This window comes from Argentina anserina, chromosome 4 (assembly GCF_933775445.1).
Source record: "Argentina anserina chromosome 4, drPotAnse1.1, whole genome shotgun sequence".
Taxonomy (NCBI): Eukaryota; Viridiplantae; Streptophyta; class Magnoliopsida; order Rosales; family Rosaceae; genus Argentina; species Argentina anserina.
Window position 1 is genome coordinate 10,918,370 of NC_065875.1, and position 20,861 is coordinate 10,939,230.

Below are 20,861 nucleotides of genomic sequence, written 5' to 3' on the forward strand. Positions count from 1 at the left end.
GGTGTGACAACGGGTGTGACCGTGAGTGTGAGATGTAATGTGATAGGTACTGTGACAGGTAGTGTGACAGTGAGTGTGACAGTGGGTGTAACAGTTGTCTGAAAAATATTTTAAAAGTAACTATTTTCTAATTTTGCTCAAAACTTGTTGATTATTTTTAATTTCTAGTTAATTGAGATGACATTTTTTATAATTGAGAAATAAGTGGTGACATTTATTCTAATTTATAATGAGAAATTATATTATTTTATAATTTAGTATTTCATATTGAAATCAAAAGACAATAGTTACAATCGATGATATGGGAGAATTATCCAAAGATAACCAAAGATTATTTTTATAAAAAAAAAAAAGAGAATTATATTGAAGTGTACGTCACGAGGACATCCAATGTTTACAACATACTACGGCATCAACCGCATCACTAGGTACTATATCAACCCATGGGCAATTTCCTAGGCTATATTCTAAGTCCGCTAGAGCATCGGTAGAGAAATTCGAGACATCCAAAGAATTTGTGTTCGTGTTTTATATATTCTTTTCTATTAGATAGTAAATAAAAGGCAAGTGCCTCTGCTATCGTCTTACTTATAAGAAAGTTTCTCATTGCTCAAGCCTATTCAAGAGTATGTTTCGTCGGGGCAATAGGATGAAGATTCAAATCAGAATTCTTCATCAAATAGACCAGCACAGCCGAATTAGATTCAACTTCCATATGCATGAACACCTAAGTAGCACGAACACGTGCCCATGCCACTGTATTGTGTGTCCGTGTCGCTCGGACACACGTGGACACGCTCGGACACGTGAACTGACTTTGGACACGCTCGGACACGTGAACTGACTTTGGACACGGTCCGGACACGCGAGTATCCGAATTAGACACGCGGACACGCACCAACTCATAATAAAAGTGAAAGTGCTTATATGGTGAGAATCGAACCTTGGTTATCCAAGGCACTCAACAACTCCTCAATCATTGCAACATATTCAGTTTTTGTTATATTTATGCACACTTTAATATATATAAGGAGAAAAACTCGTGATAAAAATAAGAATGCTTATGGTGGGATTCAAACCTTGGTTATCCAAAGTATTTGTCAAGTCCTTAGCCATTCTAACAAGTTATGTTTTCATCATTTTAATGCACACTTTGACATATATATACATCTAAAATTCTAAATACTTTCAAATTTATAAAATAATTTTTAAATAAATATATATTAAAAATAATATTTAATTAACGTGTCCACCACGTGTCCATATCTAAAAAAATTTCTACATACCGTGTCTACGTATCGAATCGTGTCTAATACAAATACTTGTTTCCGTGTCCGTGCTACTTTTTTTTTTGATCAAAATATAACCATTCATAAATGAGAAAGGTTACAAACATTGGAATCGTTATTAATCGATTCCATAAGCCATTCCGGCCCATCCTCAATACAGGTAAACAGAAATTGCTCAATTAGAGCAAACTTAGCAACACAATGAGCAGTTACATTGCATTCACGGGGTTGGAAGCTAATTGTGCCTACAACTTAGATGAACACTGTGTGTATTTGACCCCATATATTTGCATTTTGTTTTAATAAATTAAAACGAGGGGTAATATTGGAAGCTTAGAGGTAATAGATATATATATATATATATATATATATATCATATTTTCATTGCTCAATATACGGCCATGGGAGGTGCGAGTCTCTGTTTGTCGTTCTTCCTCCCAGGTTTCTCTGATGATCCATTCTCCATCTGTTGATCTCAAGCTCTACTTACCCTTTCAATCTGTTTCGATCTTTCCTCAAGGCTCCTGTTTTTTTATTGAATAGAAGGAAAAAGCATTGACATGGGTAGAAAGGCCATGTTGGTCTCAAAGCTCCTCAAGAAGCTGAGATTGTCCGCCATGGGTTTGGGCACTGCCAATTCCCTGGTTCTCATTCTTGGCACCTACTTTATGGTCTTGTCTGTCCCTTCTTGTGATCGCGGCCTCCGCGTAATGCTTGTGGCTGTTTCTTTCTTGGCTGCTCTCCGAATTGCCACCATGGTCCGTACTGGTTTCGCCCAGGAAACAACTGCCAAGGCCATTCTTGAGAAATCTCCTCATGATTGCTCTGATATCGGAGAAGATTCCTTTCGTCCCGAAACAAGGGTATGCTTTTCTTTAGTGAGATAATGTTGGTTGTTGTTTTGAAATGTAGCATTTTGTTTATGTGATCAATCTGATATTTCCATAGTTGGTTGATGAAATTATTGCTACTTTCAAATGATTAGGCCCTTATTGGGTCAATGAAACACAGTGAACATATAGAATAAGGAAGATCCTTAGCAATTTCACTAGTTTTCTATTTTCTCGCAGAGAACTTTTACCTTAAGCCTGCTTCTTTCATTACATATGGGATCGATTAGGTTAGTTTAAGCTAGATAGATATAAACTATCCTGACATTAGTGAGGAACATTGTTATACCGGATTGAAATGTATACACTTTTCTTTTCTCTGGCTTTGGTCTAATATATAAACCAGCTTAGTGTTACTATGTTTCGTTTCAAAATTAATAGTAATTTAGATGAATGCTGGAGTCACACTTCTCATGATTTGCTGCTGTCCGTTGCATTCCCTGAAAATATGGTGTGCATGCAAGTTCATTTCATGTGTGTGGCTTGAATTTTTGTCCGCTGCATTCTCCTGTACAAAAAAATTGAAATGAATCTAGACATTTTGACAGTGGAAGATGGTCTTGTTGTTTCACTGGTCATTTAATGTAGTTCACGCCGCTTCCTAGGTTTAGCAAGCTACCGACAGGGGAAAAAAAGCAAGCGGTGAGCAGAGATGGAACTATTAAAAAACCATAGAAAGTTGGCAGCCAAAACTAAAGTGATCCAAGTTGAAAGCACTGAGGACTGAAAAAGGGGGCATATTGATCCAATGCTGCGGACAGTTGGATGTGTGACCCAGAAAGTTAATGGCATCTGAAACAAAATTAGCTTCACGAAAGATGTGGAAAAATGATATCTTCCAACTTTGAACACAGACTTTCTTGTCAGTGATTAGGAACTTTGATATAAAATACGTGTGGTTTTATCAAAAACCTGCGAGGGATACTGCTGGACGCAGTATGTTCTGGTAGAACTAAAATTTGCAATAGGTGGACTTAGTAGGAAGAATGTAGTGATGGAATTAGTGGAGATTCAATGAAAACTTAATTGTCATACAAGCAGAACATTTGAAATATGGAAGATGGACATGCGAAAAAACTATTTCATGTACATGTGTCAAGTATCTTGATCAAAAGACTCCTTAAATTGTCCTCTTCCTAAGTGGCCGATTTAGCATTAGAGTTGATAGTTTATGATCTCATATGATGAAATATAGCAGGAATTCATCATGTATCCTTCAGAATTTTATTTCTTGACCTTATTTTGTTTCACAATGCTTATATTACAATGAGATATTATTTTATAACTGAACAGGTGAGGTACAAAAAATGGCTTTGGTGGACTCGATTTGCAGCTGTTATTTTAGTTCTACAATTTTTTGGTGCATTTTATCTGCTGTTTCATATGATCGAGTACATGATCCACTCTCGAAGCAAGATATCAAGTTATTGTCTTTTGGGTAAGCAGCAGTGTGTTTTACACCATTGTTTTGGTCAATTCTATCTAGTTCTTTTGCTTAACAACAAGGATATTAATTCTAATACTATAGTACCATTTCGAAAATAATTGGTTGGTAACATACTACAGTGCTTTTTTTCCAAACAATAACAGCTTGATGGGTTTTACTTTGGATGACGTGAAAAAAAAGGGTCTTGTTTTCAAAGTTCACATGAAAGACGTAGGATCATGTGGACTTGGATTTGGAGAAGAAGGGGCTTATGATACTTTGGACGAAGTAAATGAGGGGATGCTTGTGTTTTTAAATCGCGGACAGTTCTGGGAGAGGTTTGGGGTTTCTCAAAAGCTAAGGTAGAGATAACCGATGACTCCTTTCTTATTCACTTCAATATGTTGCTGGGGAGAGGCATTTGACATAATATCTTAGTGTGGGAAAAAAAGAAGTGGGATATCTGATCTTCAATCTGCAGATAATACTAATGTCTTTACCATCTAAGGGGTCTTTTAAGGGTAATTTAAGTCCTTTAGAAGATGACCAATGAATCTCAATGAAATAGTTTGGGCTGTATTTAGCAGTGGACAATGTGGGAGGAAAAAGGCCTTCCTACTTTTGGTTCAATCAGTATGAAGTAGTTTTCAAATCTGTCATTTGTCCTCATATTGAAGAGAAAGAAGATAGAGGGATGAGAAACTACTTATGGGAGGGGACGGACTAAGGAAAAGTACAAATTATGTAGTGAATTGGGAATTGGTGATGCAGGTCAAGGAAGAGATGGTTTGGGGCTGGGAAGTTTGGTAAGAAAAGGAATAGGCTCTACGCAAGGCAAATAAGAGCTGTTAGCAAATAAATGGCGTTCCAAAAAATGTGTAGATTCATTTCCATTCTTTTACAGAAGAAGCACACTAAAAATCAAGACACACACATGAAATGAGATTCTTGGTTTTTGAAATGATCGTTTTTTCATTCCTCTCCCGTTTCTGGTCCCACAGCAGAGGAGAAGGTGGATACTAGAGTCTTTAGGGAATTTTTTTTCCTTCTAAATCTTACTCAAAAACGGTTGACCTTCTGTGACCTGGAAGGCCAAAATACCTCCTATGATATGGGTTTTGGATTACATATTGCCCATGGGGAGGTTATCATTTTATAAGGTGCAAAGGGGGATATTATTCTTTTTTTGGTCTTTGTCCTCATTGGTCTGTGATGTGCAAAGCTGGATCCGAGAGTGGGAAACACCTATTCTTACATTTCCTTTTTTTTTTTTTTGCACTTTGGACTAGGTTCAGTTGGGTCATGGCAGCTAATTGTGTGTCATTTTTTAGTATCTTTTGCATTTATGATGCAACTTAACAGTTTATCTTGGGTTTGTTATGTCTTAAGCTGGATATTGCACCAAGAACCTGCACTTTGTTTTATGTAAAACCCATTTCAAACCATTACTGATAAGAGTAAGTATTTTAAAGGTCATATGGAGCCCTATTATACGTACTATTATGACTATCATCTTTCATTATAAAAACATTACTTCAAAACTATGTAGAAGTCACTGCCATTACCTTTTTATATTATCATTTAGCAATAAGAAATTTTCTCACGTTTAGAATTCTTAAGAATTGTTTATGTCCTAATGTTTTCACAACTCTTAAGTTTAGCATTGCTTGTAACAGTTGCAACTTCAAGCAACATCATGTGGAAGCAACAACTACTCATCTTTTTTCTAATCACTGTGTGTTTGGCCGCACTGCTACAATGTTTCACTGGATTTGATGTTTTAAAATGGAGATCCTTTTATGCAACCCAAGATGATGCATGGAAAGCTCATTACAGGGAGATTTTTGATAATGGTATTCGCGAGGCCTTGTGCTGTATGGGACGAGTCAAATACTTGTAGGTCTTACAGTTGAGCCATACTGGATGTATACAAACACTTGCACAACATTAATGCTTGTCTTATCAATATATGCTTTTTTTTTAAAAACTTATTGTATTTTTATCTAACTTATACAGAAGTGCATTGGAAGAAGATGAGGTTTTTTCAGTAGCTCGACTGCTAGGTGACTTAGTTGCTTATCGTGCTGCAGGCAGAGGACATCTAGAACTTATGGCAGGTTCATTTTTAACTTGGGAAACTTCAATTTGTGAAATGTTAGCGCTTTATACATGTTCTGATTAGGCATACATCTACTTTCTGCCATGTATCACCACAATTATACAGCTAAATTTATCGTATCCCAGATAATTATCATACTTTTTTTGTTATAAATGTGAGACTGCGTACTGTATCTTGTCCAGGTCTCGCACTTATGAGGAACCAGAGCCAGTCACCAAAGTCCTGTGATGAGTGCATGGAGATACCTGAAGAAAAGATCAGGGAGGCTGCAGATCTGCATAAATTTGCAGAAGCTGCCTACACGGTATTATGATAAAAATTCCTTACTGTAAGCTCTTCTTAATTCTGCACATCGTGATTCCTTTTTTTTATATGTGAGCACTGTATGATGGCAGGGTCCATTACTTGATTTTGGAAGAAACCCTTTCGTATTTCCTTGTGCGTGGCTTTATAGGCAAGGGATTTTGATCCCATGGACTCGTAACAGGTCGTTTCATCGGGTATCTTACTCGTGCACATGTGTAACGCTTACGGAAATTCTTTTACATATAATAATTTTAGTTATATGTTTATCTATATTCTAATATTACTCATCTGATTTTACAATTCGATATCTGATGTTTAAAGACTTGTGTTAATCATTGTATTATAAAGATTGTGTTCTTGCTATCTCTTAGGCTACCCAAACTTGATGGTGATAATTGGCTGCGAGGTCATGCAGCAGCGTTTCTAAAATATGTTAAGTTATCCCCAGCGGTACTTAGACAAGGGCGTGTTAACCAGGTGAGTTAATCAGTGTTTATGCTTTTAATCATTCGTATCCAACATTCATTTATTATTATTTCCTTTGCTGGGATGAATGCATTAATGTTTCACTAGATAACAGATCTACAGGTTCCCTTAACTTTTTATGTTCCTTTTTAATTTCAAGCAAGAACCTTCTTAATGAAAGAGTATGCAAAGTCCAAAAACACGGACGATGAGTCTGCTTCAAAGAACTAAAAGCTTAGCAGCTCATCTATTTATACTATATCAAAGCTTAGGGTTTAGAATTTTTGGAAGAAACAATAATAGAAACAATGTTACACTATTATTATTATTATTATTATACTACAGCTACTTGCCAATTAAGAATATCTGGAAAATATTTTGTAATCCTAGATATAAATATGTTTTTTTATTTGTTTCTAGAGTAACATTATGTGGGAGGTCTTAATGCTAGAGCATTCAACCAAAAAAGATTCGTGAGAGCTGAGATGTGGATAGGCCCAGAGTATTTATCATACACTCCCCTTCATATTCTCCAGAAGACTTATTTTTAAAACAGAACAAGTGGCCGGATAGTCACACATATGTATCAGACGTCAAACATGGGAGGCCTAAGTGGTCTTATCTTGGAATTTTCTGTTTGCTTGTTCTTTGAAAGTGGAATTCTTGTCAACTATTATCTTTCGCTGTCAGTTTAGTATAATTTCTGTTCTCATAACGTTACAGGGTAAGTGTAAAGCTGCATACTTTGTTATAGTGCTGCATCATCTAAAATTGGTGGTGATTGCTGTTCGGGGAACTGAGACCCCAGAAGATCTAATTACTGACAGCTTATGTCGGGAATGTCGTCTGTCGACAGAAGACTTGGATGGATTGATAAAGTCGTCTCTCTCTCTCTCTCTCTCTCTCTCTCTCTGTACTTTTCTGATAATGTGGTTCTTGTTAGAGACTTAGAGTCTAAATGTAACCATAAACGTGGGAACAAACACCTGCAACAAAAAATAAAGATAAAAGATGGAACAGAATAATTGAACTTATAATATCTCTCTAGCTTTTTTTTATCCATTTGTACCACTGGCACCTTTTTGCTTCTTTATTCCCACACCATGAGGAACTGTATAATTATTTACTAGTCATATTTTTGATTGCAGGAGCACTCTTCTTCATCGTGATATAAAAGACAGCCTGATGTCTTTCCCTCACTATGCACACTCTGGTATAGTTGAGGCTGCAAGAGATCTTTTCATGCAAATCGAAGGTGAATATACGTTTTGCTATCTTTTCCCCTTCATACTCGAATGAGGGCTAACCTGACCGCTGAGCCCACCCCGGCCTCTCTAAGGCTCACTGGGCTGTTTGATGCTGATCCTGGCTCACACATGTTTGCAATATGATTTATAAATTTTGGAACAACTAACTTTTTCTGAAAAACCATTTTTTTTACCACAACTCAATTGAAGCCGCTGGAAAAGAAAGACTGACTTACTACTTCATTTGATGTATATTAACATAATTTCGATTAAAACAGGAGACAACAACCACATTATATTTTCGCACCCTCAAACATAGATAAATTTTGTACTTTAAATTTGCCAATAAATTTATGCCAAATTGTCTGGGGTAAAATGGCATATAATAATGACTTAAGACATCTCTTATAGGTTAATGTAGGATTAAAAAAACGTGAATTTCTCATTTCTGAAAAATATGGCAGTGCTTTTGTTGTTTGTCTTGTTGTTTTGTTCTGTTTTATGGGTATCTTTAAATGTTTAACTAATGATACAGTTTTAGTTACAAATTGCACCTCCCTCTCTTCAATCAAAAGCTTTTACTTTGATGAAGATTAAATAGAGGGAAAGAGATTTTTTCACATGAAATCATTTGGATTAGGTTGTGGTTTTGATATGGTAGATGAAAGAGAAGGTGTAATTTAAGTGAGAGATACAAAACATGTTCTAGAGAGAGACAATAAGATGCTTTCAAGGAATATTTTAGTTTTATATATGCTTCATTAGTAAATAACAAGCAACTTCAAATGTTTAAGAGAAACCAAAGGAGCTGGCCAAGGTCCAGATATAAATCATGCCATGTACATTCCTTGTCATCTTTTCTAAGTCTTTAATTTTGTGGTGTAGGATGGATGCAGATTTTAGTCTTCCCACATGCTCTCCAAAAAACATAATTTTATTTCTCAATAATAATTACATGTCTATGTCCAAGTCACACTACAGCTGCTAACATGTTTTTACATTGTTAGGTCGGGTGGTTTTATGAATTATTGATTCTGTCAGGACTTCATGACTCTTTTGCATTCTGTTTGTCGAAATTTGGTTATGCTGTAATATTTCTTTATGAAAAGTTTTCATTTTCTTATTATCTTATATACGCTTTATCTTACTCTCAGTTGTGGCACATTGCAATGCTGATGTTATTGCAGGCTCTGACTCAAGTGGCCTTCTATCTTCTTTATTGGGAGATGAATGCGAGTGTGAGGGATATAGCATTCGCATTGTGGGACATTCCCTAGGAGGTGCGATTGGTGCATTGCTAGGACTCAGAGTATGAAACTTTCTCACCTAAAATGGGATTTTTCTATTTCATGTCTACCATATATTTCTGGTTTGTGACTGAATGACTAGTAATTACGGAGTTCGTATGCAGCCATGCTTGTCTTGAAAATTTGACAGAAGATGCAAATCATTTCTTTAAGTCTAATGGTATCGGTTATCTTTTATGCATATTTCTCCTTATGTGAATAAAAGGAATGCAAATCAACTAGTTGGTCATATATTATATTATAACTAGTTTGCAGCACAGTATCTCATCTTGGCTCTTGGAAAAGCAAAGATATATACTTGGGTTCTTATTAAAAATAAAATAGGGTGAATAAACAGTTTACTCAAGATCAGCAGTTGCATGCTATGAACGATAAAGTTCTGTAGATTATCAGTGCCACTTGGCATTTGAATGCCATTAATGTTTTTGAAATCTCCTGAGAAACTTACCTAGATTTGTTTAAATATCCTGTTAGTCAACTTGATGGAAGCTCATATAACGTAGAAAGATATTGTGATTCGAGGATTTCAACCAGTAATTTTCTTTCACTTGTTTCCTATCTCTTTTTGTCTTTACATATTGATGAATATTGTGTAGATCTTTTTCTCAAAATTGTGTGTAGCTATGTCACCGATATCCAAATTTGCATGTCTATACATATGGCCCCCTTCCATGTGTGGACTCAGTTGTAGCCAATGCATGCTCTGAGTTTATTACAAGGTAAATCTGATTATCACTCGTACCATTTATAATTTTAGAATAGAATTAATACCCCTAGCCTTTTTTCAATGTTATTTTTTCCCATGTATATTATAATTGGTTCACCGTCTGCAGCATTGTATACAACAATGAGTTTTCAGCACGCCTTTCAGTTAGATCTATCCTGCGGCTTCGAGGTGCTGCAATTACAGCAATGTCACAAGATTCAGAAGCCGATTCGGCTACGATATTACGGCTTGCACGTCATTTTCTTCATGTAACCAAACATCAGCATGATAGGAGTGAGGGAAAGGATCGAGCTTCAGATGCCTATTGTGGGGCAATCACTCCTGAAGAGCTTTGCCACCAAACCTGCAGATCTCAGTTTGATGCAGAAGGTAGATAATGGTTCTGGAATCCTGATGTTTAAACAAATATTTTTAGAAAGGACCTATATACGACTTTCTGCATCATATACTCATGGGTCTGACTGGAGTATTACATTAAATTGAAGCATGCAAGGAACATGATCAGGGTTTCATTTCCTTCCAAGATGCTCCGTTCACCTGTGTAAATTGTGGAACTGATGACGATCAATTTACTAACCCTTTCGCCAATGATTCCATTTCAAATCATGATCCTGTGTCTGAGTTCATGAAAAGTGTCCGCAGATCTGATAGTGTGTCACCAACCGATCCACATGAGTTATATCTGCCAGGCCTTGTGATTCATATAGTACCACAACATAGTAACTTAAATTTGCCTATTTGGAAAGGATGGAGAGTCCAAGAGAGGACACAAAGCTTATGTTGCAGACAGAGAAAGCTTCAAAGATATGATTGTGTCACCATCAATGTTTCTCGACCATCTTCCTTGGAGGTATCAGAATTATTATTTTTTGCTTAAATGTTCTTTAATTCGGTTAGGTGACTCAGCCATGAAAATTGCTCTTTGACATCGTGTTTGACAAAATAATTTCAGATGTCACAGTGCATGCTAAATTTATTGCAAGCTCAGAGCTCCCAGATTCGAAGTACCGAAGTTCTTCCTAATGAACCTCCAAAGGTGTGATATATGTGAAGGCCTCCCAGATTCCTTGTGCCCTTGGGAGTTCATTTTCTTTGGCGGAGCTATATTTTGAGCACTGCTCTTCTGTTGCACGTGCCTCGTCACAATTGTCTATGTGAACTGGGAAATTCGAAATACAGCGTTTGATAACTGAGGGCAGAGGCAGTTAGAAGAGTATATTTATTCATCAGATATTGTTAGGTGGGCTTCATCAACAAAATCTCATGTATTTGGCAGTTTTGTTAGAAGCCTGAATGCACTGGAGCAAGAGAGAAGTGTGATATCTACTACAAGAACCATGTATTACAGATTGATGCCGCCAGATTTAAATCTCTTTTTTTTCTATCAGAAAGTGATCTGCTAGTAGTCCAGATGGTGTCCGGCCGTCTGTGTAATGTGATTCCAGGAATATCTATAAGTACTTGACAATATCAAAAGCTTTTTCCCCATCTTTTGAAGCATCTCTTTCTAGATTCTACCATGTCCTTAAACAAGCAAACTTTGTTGCCCATATCTGTCTTTTGAAGAATTAAGGCTAATTCTCAGGTTTCGGGGCATTCTACTTTGAACAATTTCACTTAGGATCGCGAGTGTGACTGGAGCCTGGAGGGTAAACCGTGAACCAGGGCTGCCCACAGGATCCCGAAAATGAAAAGGTTGAACTTGCACGATGAAACAGTTGGTTGGTTAGGCCTCTCACACGAAATGAAGTCATAAAGTTCCTATAAATTAATAGCCCCAGGACCAGCATAAATTATTAATTAAGCAAGTTTATTAATCTATCGAGATGATTTAGCCTAAATTTTTAATTTGGGACCTAATTTTTGTCATTTTAGTGAGATTATTAATTTATCGAATATTAAATTATTGAGGTTTTACTATATTTGATATATGGGTCGGTTACATACAAAATCCGCGAAATCCATTAAATGGCAGCGCGATTCATTATGCATGCAACTGGACCGATGTCATTGATAAGAAGGAAGATACATCAACCTGATCAATTTTCCGCACTCAAACTGTAAAATTGTATATAGCCTGACCAACCAACTATGAATCCAAAAGCTATTATTAGCAGAACCTAAAAATTATGAGAGAAAAGTTATCATCATTTCCAAGAGAAGCTAATGTCATTTCACATGAAAACTTCCTATCCTATTTTGAGAACCTATTTGTCATATTTCGAAAAGCTTGTTTAGTCATAGACTAGCCAACTTGGCAACTTCAATGGCGAACCGCTGCGGATGTGTTTTTTTTTTTCTTTCTAATGTCTAAAGTGGCCTTACCAATTTTTTAGCTTACAAATTCACAAGACAACTAATAGTGACATTATCTATGTTAGATTGAGAAAGCTAATAATATGGGTTAGGCGGGTTATCACAAAATCAATGTAATTAGAATATTCAACATGATTATTAAATTTGAGTTTGATTTTGTACAATTTAATACATTTAATACATTGATACGCTATGAACGTAACACATTTATACTTAGTTATAACTTTACTTTTTTGTTTGTTCATTCATCTAGAAAACAAGAACTTATTTTAAAAGCAGAATGTGGGCTGCCATCTACAATTCTACATAGCATTATAGCGAGGCCATCAATCTTTTACAGAACTTGCCTTTCATTAAGGCGTGTACCAGACCATTATCATTACAATTTAGAAACTGAGTTATATACTAATTTGGAAACGTACCAATGAGTCAATGGCCACAGTGGCAGCCTGTGCATGAACTAGCTCCTTAACTAGTTAGATTAGCATTTAGCAAGGAAACAACGAGGAACTTTAAAGAAAGGATACAACTTATGAGACAAAACTGAATCTTCTCAATGTTGGACCAAGCAATTATCCAGCAGATAAAGCTAGGCATGCAGTTAGGCTGTTAGCTCAGCAAAAGAATTCCAGTTTCTTGTTGAAAATCGAAGATTCCAACTTCAAACAAATGGATATGTTTCATTTTCCACAGAAGAGAAAACGATATGAGGGATAGATGCAGTGAAGAAGATGATACTTCTTAAGATACTTCAACAATTTAGGCCAAGGTGGCTCTCTGTTTCCTTAATCTACTGAATTCAAAAGTTAAAAGCCTAAAAATGATCATGACCAAACTGTATCCCGTAATTGAACTGTACAACCTTGATTCCTTGAAGCCTTAATTTACAATGACATGCCTTTCTCTCGTTTACCTTTTATGCAAAACTACTACAGTATAATGGATGGGAAATATCACTGAATCCGTAATTATCACCATGTTGTGGAAAGATTTACAATATCACGGCAAATAATTAGACGGAAACCTTCTGCAGAATTGCAATTGCGCCAACTTGAAGTCTTGAATGGGCGCTTAATTAAATTGCATTACAAGGCTGGTACTGAGAATTGAAGGGGAAAGAGAGAAACCCCTTAACTCTAATACAAACTATCAAAACAGAATGTATTCTTTGATTGATTAAACAATCAACCGTACCCTATAATACGAGAGTTACTGTCGATAATAAGAGAGTTACTGTCTTATGACTCAAAACAACTTGCTAGGTATCACTAGGGCACACCAACAGAACAAAAAACATAATTCACCCACCTCTTTTCAAGAATTGTGTTAGGTATCCACCTATATGTGGTACCTACAATTACAAGACAAGAATTTGTCTTCTTAATTTGTGGTAAACATAATATTTAGGTAATTGTACTTTTATCAGTATTAATTAAACAAACAACCCTTATGGAATTGCCAAACTCATTTTTCTTTTTTCTACCCTTCTTGATTTGAAACTTCCAAAGATGATCAAATAAAGGGAGGATAAAACAGTAAGAAACGATAAGATAAGTTGATTAGCATATTAAAACCCATTTGCACATATAACTCCCCCTCCTCTTCATGTCTCCAAAAACTACTCGCTCACTTTCTACTGTTCTCATTGACTCTGAAGGAGAAGAAGCCGAAAAAGGAGTTAAAAGATTTGGATTGAAATTGAAGCATAAGGTTTATTATCTGGTTCAGTATGCTTATTATATTTACATTTTCATGTCATCGATTATGTATTTCATTGGGTTTTGAGATGAGGAAGAATACAATTTTTTATTTTTTGCAAGCAGTTTCTTCGGATCAATCCAATTTCATGTTAATTTTTAGTTTGTTTGTTGATGGTGGTGCTCTAAGATTTGAGTTTCACTTTGAGTCATAGACTTTTTGAATTGTACTATATATCTAGATTAGCGTATATGATCCCTATATCTAAAATAATTAGGTAGGATTTTTATCAAAACACACTCGAGATAAACATGTAAAATATATATAGAGAGGGGGTTATATAAGGAAAATAGATGAACAAAGTGCAAGAGTGGACCTATCGCAAGCGCATAGCGCGTGCAAAAAATATAGTCATAGATAATTAGTATACTTACAACATTTTTCAAGTTTCTATTTATTAGTATGGTAAATGGTGTTTAATATATGTAAATAGGCCTGTAAATTAAGCTCATGGCCGACATGCATGCTCAAACTTAGCCAAAAAAATTGGGCTACGGGCCGGCTCGACCCAAGCTAATGGGTGGGTTTTACTCGGCCCGTTTTGAAATGGGTAGGGTATGGGCAACACTTTTCAAGCCCTGAGCCGACCTAAATCCATGCCCATATGATATATTATAGGGTTGGCCCGTAGCCCAGCCCATTCTCGATGTCAAATTTTATTATTAATTTATGATTGATTGATATAACTAGCAAATTCTATAGGTTTAATTGGCAAATGTCTTATTCTTATATTAAGGGGTTCATGAGTTCAACTCCTATCTCAATCAATTTTTTCCAAATGCAAATTAAAATATTTTATTATTTAAAAATCACGGGTCAAATGTAAGCCGAACCATGGGCGGGCTTCTTCAACCTAAACTTTATCCGCCCAAAGGACGGGTTTAGGCTTCACATATTTTGATAGGGTCGGCCCTGCCCTGCACATTTTACACCTAGGGCTAAAAAAGTCATGGGCCGGGTAGTATATGGGTCTTCATATTCTAGGACCGGGCCAACCCTACCCTGCCCAATTTACAGGCCTATATGTAAATAGAAAAAATTTCACCATCGGTACTTCAATTATTGTGGCAATGTCAATGTAGTACTCATACTCTGAGTTGTACTAATGTATTATCCAAACTCGTTATTCGCTATTGATGAGGGTTCTGACGTCAAATTCTGTCACGGCTCCGTTTTCTAGGTCATGTGTCCAGCACGTTACCAGCACGTGACCACTAAAAAAAGGTTTTTACTTAATTAACCATATGTGCGTTCAAATCAAATTTCCCACCATTTTTTTCACTCCAATTATTGTTACTGTGGTTTTGAAAACTTGATTCTCTCTCATGGCTACTCTTCCATCATCAACTCTCATGTTCATGCTTCTCTTGACCATCATCACTCTGATGATCACCGTACGGCCACCTCTTCGGCGCTAGCAAACAACGGCACTCCTCCTGTCTCTGTCTTAGAGAGTCGTGATCAGAGCTATGAAAAGGTCGCCTCGCCCTCTCCATACTCTGTGCTATCTCCGGTGCACCGCGACGGTCGTCTGAGCTTGATCTAGGAGATGATGTTTGTCTATGCCCTTGGAGTTCTCACCACGGCGGTCATCGTTGTACTGTTGTGGGCGCTGTGCAAGTGTGATGTTTCAACCTTTTGGATTGGTTTCTCCATAGCCATCGGTATTACTAGCTTGCTTAACTACATCGCGAGGACAAGGAGAGCTGGTTCGAACGTACAGAACATCCACGGCTTCAGCGACAACACAGACGAGGTGGTGCGGTCGTACTCCTCCAACATGTTGTCGAGATCCTCGTCGATGGTGATGGGGATGAGTGAGTCGAGGTCCTCTGTCAGAAGTTGACACTTGAGCGTGAACGGCCGACCGTTGAGGAGCGTTTGGGAGAGGCGGAAGCAGAGGTCGGAAAGAGAGGAGCGACAGTGTGAGTCTCGCCGCCGATGTAGCAGAGCAATTTGTCATGCGGCCATGGGATGATGTGGTCGTCATAGCTGCACATGAGGTAGAGCTTGGCTCCAGGGACCGGAGGGAGACGCTCGACCTCCTAGGAAGAGTCGGCATTGCAGGTTCAGGAGGAGGATTCGAGTGAGTTGGGGTAGCTCAGTTGCATGGAGGCGGCGGCGGTGGTGGCCGAAAGTGGTGAGAGAGGTGGTGGATCCATCCATGAGAGAGAGAGAGAGATATATATATATATATATATATATATATATATATATTTATATATATATATATATATTTATATAGAGAAAAAAAATTCGGGTTGTTATTACAGCGACAACACTCCTTAGGGGGAATGATCAATTTACCCATTTTTTAGTGGTCACGTGCAAAGTTCTAAAAAACACTAAGAGCTAGTCGGGCGGAATGCCAAGGACTAGGCGGGGACTAGGCAGTTTTATTTCTTTTATTTTTTCTAATATTTATTACATATAATCATATACACTAAAAAATATTAGAGATATTATATAATGTTCGAAATGAGTATTTTTACTCAAATATGATTAAAATGCTTAACAACAATGAGTCATTGAGTTCTTTAAACTTAGAAGTTAGAAAACATAAACATAAAAGAAGTAGTGCATAATTTGTCGACCGCCTAGGCATCAATTAGGTGGACTAGTCGATCAAATAGGCGGATTAATTGGCTGATTTCAGCCTAGCGCCTAGCTTCGGGGACTAGCCATAATCGGAACAGTGAGGCATCGCATAGCGCGTAGGCGGGGATTGATCAGACCCAGGCATGGATTTTTAGAACCATGGTCACATGCTGAACACATGACCCAGAAATGGAGTCGTGACGAAATTTGGCATCAGACTCCTCATTAATAGCGAATAACGAGTATGGGTACTACATTAACCTTGCCACAAGAGTTTGGGTATCGATGGTGAAATGTTTTCATGTAAATATGTAAAGAAAAAATAATTATCAATTGTAAAATAAGTGGTGTAACTTTGTTTTTATTGTCATATAATCTAGTTCAATTAAACTGTTGTCAATATGGTAATTTCAATTCGTTGTAAATTGATTCTATGGTATTATAGACTATCTCTAATCTTCTTGCAATTTTGGGAGCAAACCAATTAAACATTTCATAATCATGTTTTTTCAGAAAGTTACTTTCAATCAAAACATTTCATAAACATTTCGTTGTAAATTGATTCTATGGTATTATAGTCTTTCTATAAGTTTTCAACAACTTCAACTATGAAGAACTCTTCTCCGCTGAAGCCACACAGTAACAAAAACTGGACGTTAATAGAATTCTATATGCAAGACAGGCAGAGGGATAGCAATTCATCCTTTTTAAAAAAAATTATATTCCCATATGGTCGTGGTTTTCTCATCAAGTACAGAATGAGGACATGGACGCTTGCCAAAACATTCAATCGAATAATATTAGATCAAGAACCAGGCATGTTGTATGTGTTGTAGTCATTGTTTGCTTTGAACTCTTATCTCTTTGTCAATCTAGTAAATGAGAAAAATACAGTTCAACTTTTCGAAAAATTGCTGCTTCGAATGTATTCTCATTACAATTAGTCATTTGCTACGTAAATTAAGCCCAATGCATGCCATGCCTGTACTAATTAACCAGAGTAATGAGTATATATATATATATATATGTACCTCAGGTTTCAAGTCGTAGATGACTTTATGTTCAAATATATTGACGAGAAACTCAGCTCTATTTGATCAGTTTATACTACGTGCGTGGTATATACATGTCAAATGTCAAACTCTATTTGTAGTTCTATTCTCCTTGTCGGGAAAAAAGAAGGCGTATTATGTCATTTGATTACTAACCCAACGACTAGTACTAGTCTTTGCCTTGCCACCCACAGTTGGAGACTAGCCTTTACTAGTTTCATTGTTATCATGCAATCCACGATTGTACGTACGTGTTTATTAAACTGGCCAACAAGTAATTTCTTCGTAAACAATTTAGCACTCATGCATGACATACGTTGATACGTAACTTGATCATATGCTGGGTCAAGATTCCTACTCATTCAGTTTTATTCCGTTTCTTTTTCTTTTTCCTTACTTTCTCAACAAGACCTAAATCTCTGCCCTATAATTTGACCATATGAATAATGAATCGAGTCAGCGCAAGCTGATCGAAGCTGGTTAGCTGAGATTGCCATTTCTATGCTCTTTCCGTCACCAGAAAGGTTTCCTTCTCAGTGAGAGCAGCAACTGCTGGACCCGAGTTGTTGTACTTAAAGTGACGTTGCGACCTCAACGACCATCGTGCAACACAATTCTCAAATTCTGCTTCCAGGGTTAAATTAAGACTACGGCTTGAAAGTTAAAACTAGAAAATGTACTGATCAAATCTTGATGGGGTGTGCATATTAGCATATATATGGCCATTTTTAGTGACTGAAGATCGTTTAAAGGATTAAACATAGCAAAAGGATATAATTGATATATATATATATATATTTTTCTTTCTTTTAGCCAGGAGGAGCCAGGGAAATCTCACACATTCATAAAACTTTTATAAATGTCCCTATTATCACCAACCCATGTCATCAATGAGGGACTTGTACATGTTGGAGAGCTAAGGGAAATTATTGAAATTGAGGCCTAGCTTCCGGATAAAACTTAAGCATATAAAATTTAAGAAATAAATCGGTGTTAAGAATTTAGCTAGTCTCCTAAAAACATTGCTCAAGTTACCAAATCCTTTCATGTATATACTCTCTTGTTTGATGAGTTAGGTCTTAGTTGTATTAGAGGTTTTGTTTAAAAAAAAATTATGATTTGTGAAAAAAAAAAAACTATATTGCTTAATTAAGTTACCGAGGTTCAAATCCGAGCCATAAAATATTATATAATGTGGCGCCGGCTCTTTTCAAATAGATACTATAGGTCTCTGAGGTTCTACTCAAGCAAATGTACGTCTTGTTTTCCTCATTAACGTAAATCTATATATCAATGTTCTTAACCCTACGACAGGCGTTCTAGGCGTTCTATTTAGCATGTACGTCTTGCCTAGCACGACCTTATAGGCAAATTTGAGCCCTGGGCGTTCTAGGCTGTTTAATTAGTTGCCGAGGCGGTTTTCTAGGCCGTCTACGTGACCTTCAGCCTTCCTAGGAGCACCTAACGAGTTTTCGGCCTCACTATATATATTCCAAAAAAAAAAAAGACTGGGGGTAGTCAAATAATGCCAACCTAGATGGATAGTATAATCTTGGCATGCGGTGCCTTTATCTTTGGGGTGGTATATATATATATATATATATATATATATATTTTTTTTTTTTTTTTTGCAATCCTTGAATGGATAAAGTGTAAGTGGGCGCCCAAATAGATATGATGGTCGTAGACTCGTAGGGTTTCTGATGCAAAAACCACTCGATATTAATAGTACGACTGTACGTCTACTTACAGAGACTACTCGCCGCGTTGACTATTCTTGGGGCCATTTTGCACCGGAAGCGCGCGCAAGGCGTGCGTTAAATCTAAAAGCGCGCGTGCGCAACACTAACACCTAGCTATCAGTCGGGTCGGGTCATTACGTCGAAAATATTCGGCGCCCGGACATGGTGATCGAGCTGCTTCGGTTCTCTGATTTCACTCTTCATGTCTTTTTCAAGTTTGATCAATTGTGAATCCAAGAAAACCAATTTTCAAACTCATGTTGTTATGGTTTCATGTCGAGCAGATCATCTCTATAAAGTTTCATCTAATTCGATAATGGTTTGAGATTTTAAAATTGAGATTTACACGAACGGTTCATATTAGACAGTTTTAATTCATTTATTGATTTAATCTAATTTCAATACCTTAACGATGTCCGAATTGGATGAAATTTTGTAGAGATGATCTTCAATAACATATCTAAACTTTGAATTGTTTATGGTGAAAAAATATGACCGAAAAGTGTGCTAGAAATTAGAACTTCACTCTTTATATCGAGAGTGAAGCTTCGCTTTGAAATTAAAGAGTGAAGTTCCAAATTTTCGCACACTTTTCGGTCAAATTTATTCATCATAAGTAATTTAATATTTAGATATGTTATTCAAGATCATCTCTGCAAAAATTTTCATCCAATTCGGTTATCGTTAAGGTATTATAATTAGATTAAATCAATGAACGAATTAAATCTGTTCAACGTAAACCGTTCATGTAAATCTCAATTTTGAAAGCTCAAACCATTGTCAAATTGAATGAAATTTTACAGAGATGATCTTGAATAATATACCTAAATATTGAATCACTTGTGATGAAAAAATATGACCGAAAATATATATATCAATGTTCTAAAAATCGCCGCCTAGGCGCACGGAGACCCCTAGCCGCCGCGATTTTCGGCTAAACGGCGTTGTTAGGCGGCTGGCCGATTTTTTCCGCCTAGGCGGCTGGGCGGATTTTGGGCGGCTAGGCTTTTTTTTTTTTTAGTTTTGGATTTTGAGTTTGATTCGGATACAAAAGAAGTACCTCAATGATATGGAGAAGAAGAATTTGATGAGCTCTGAGGGATTATGCTTGCAAAAATGCATTCCCGTTGTTTGAATTGATTTTCTTATTTTCCAAAGGGTTGGTGAATTGTGTTTCTTATTATTGATTTTCCTAAGTTCATTGTTGTTGAATTGTATTTCTTTTTTTCCTAAGAGGCTAAGATCATTAGGTCAATATTGTTGAACATTTCTAAGGATTAAGGATTAAGAACATATGTATTTTCAATATTCTAGACATTATATATTTTTTTACATTAATTTCATACATTATATTCTTATTTTAATTGTATTTATATAATTATTTGTTATTAAAAATTTAAAATATATACAAAAATACATATCTGATTAATCCCCGATTAATCCTCTAGGCGCTGGTTTTTAATTGTCCGCCCGATTAACGCCTAGCGTTATATATATATATATATATATATATATATATATATATATATATATATCAGTCCCTATCCAGAGTGAAGCTTCACTATGAAATTACATAGTGAAATTCTAATTTTGGCACACTTTTTGGTCAAATGTTTTCA

The 20,861-nt window shown here is 36.4% G+C and overlaps 1 protein-coding gene across 2 annotated transcripts; it reads left to right on the forward strand.

The window, feature by feature from the left end:
* The first annotated feature begins 1,698 nt into the window (after positions 1-1,698).
* LOC126791877 (uncharacterized) lies at positions 1,699-11,258 on the forward strand. 2 transcript variants are annotated; one of them, XM_050518372.1, is made up of 14 exons: positions 1,699-2,152; positions 3,473-3,617; positions 5,282-5,501; positions 5,622-5,722; positions 5,907-6,028; positions 6,120-6,211; positions 6,402-6,507; positions 7,219-7,373; positions 7,644-7,750; positions 8,930-9,051; positions 9,671-9,768; positions 9,883-10,145; positions 10,262-10,626; positions 10,729-11,258. In XM_050518372.1, exons 1-14 carry the CDS (start codon positions 1,850-1,852, stop codon positions 10,816-10,818), a joined length of 2,289 nt encoding a protein of 762 aa, XP_050374329.1. In that variant the 5' UTR covers positions 1,699-1,849; the 3' UTR covers positions 10,819-11,258. The 2 variants fall into 2 exon arrangements, with proteins under 2 accessions (XP_050374329.1, XP_050374330.1); XM_050518373.1 differs by having other exon boundaries at positions 5,625-5,722.
* Positions 11,259-20,861: the final 9,603 nt, after the last annotated feature.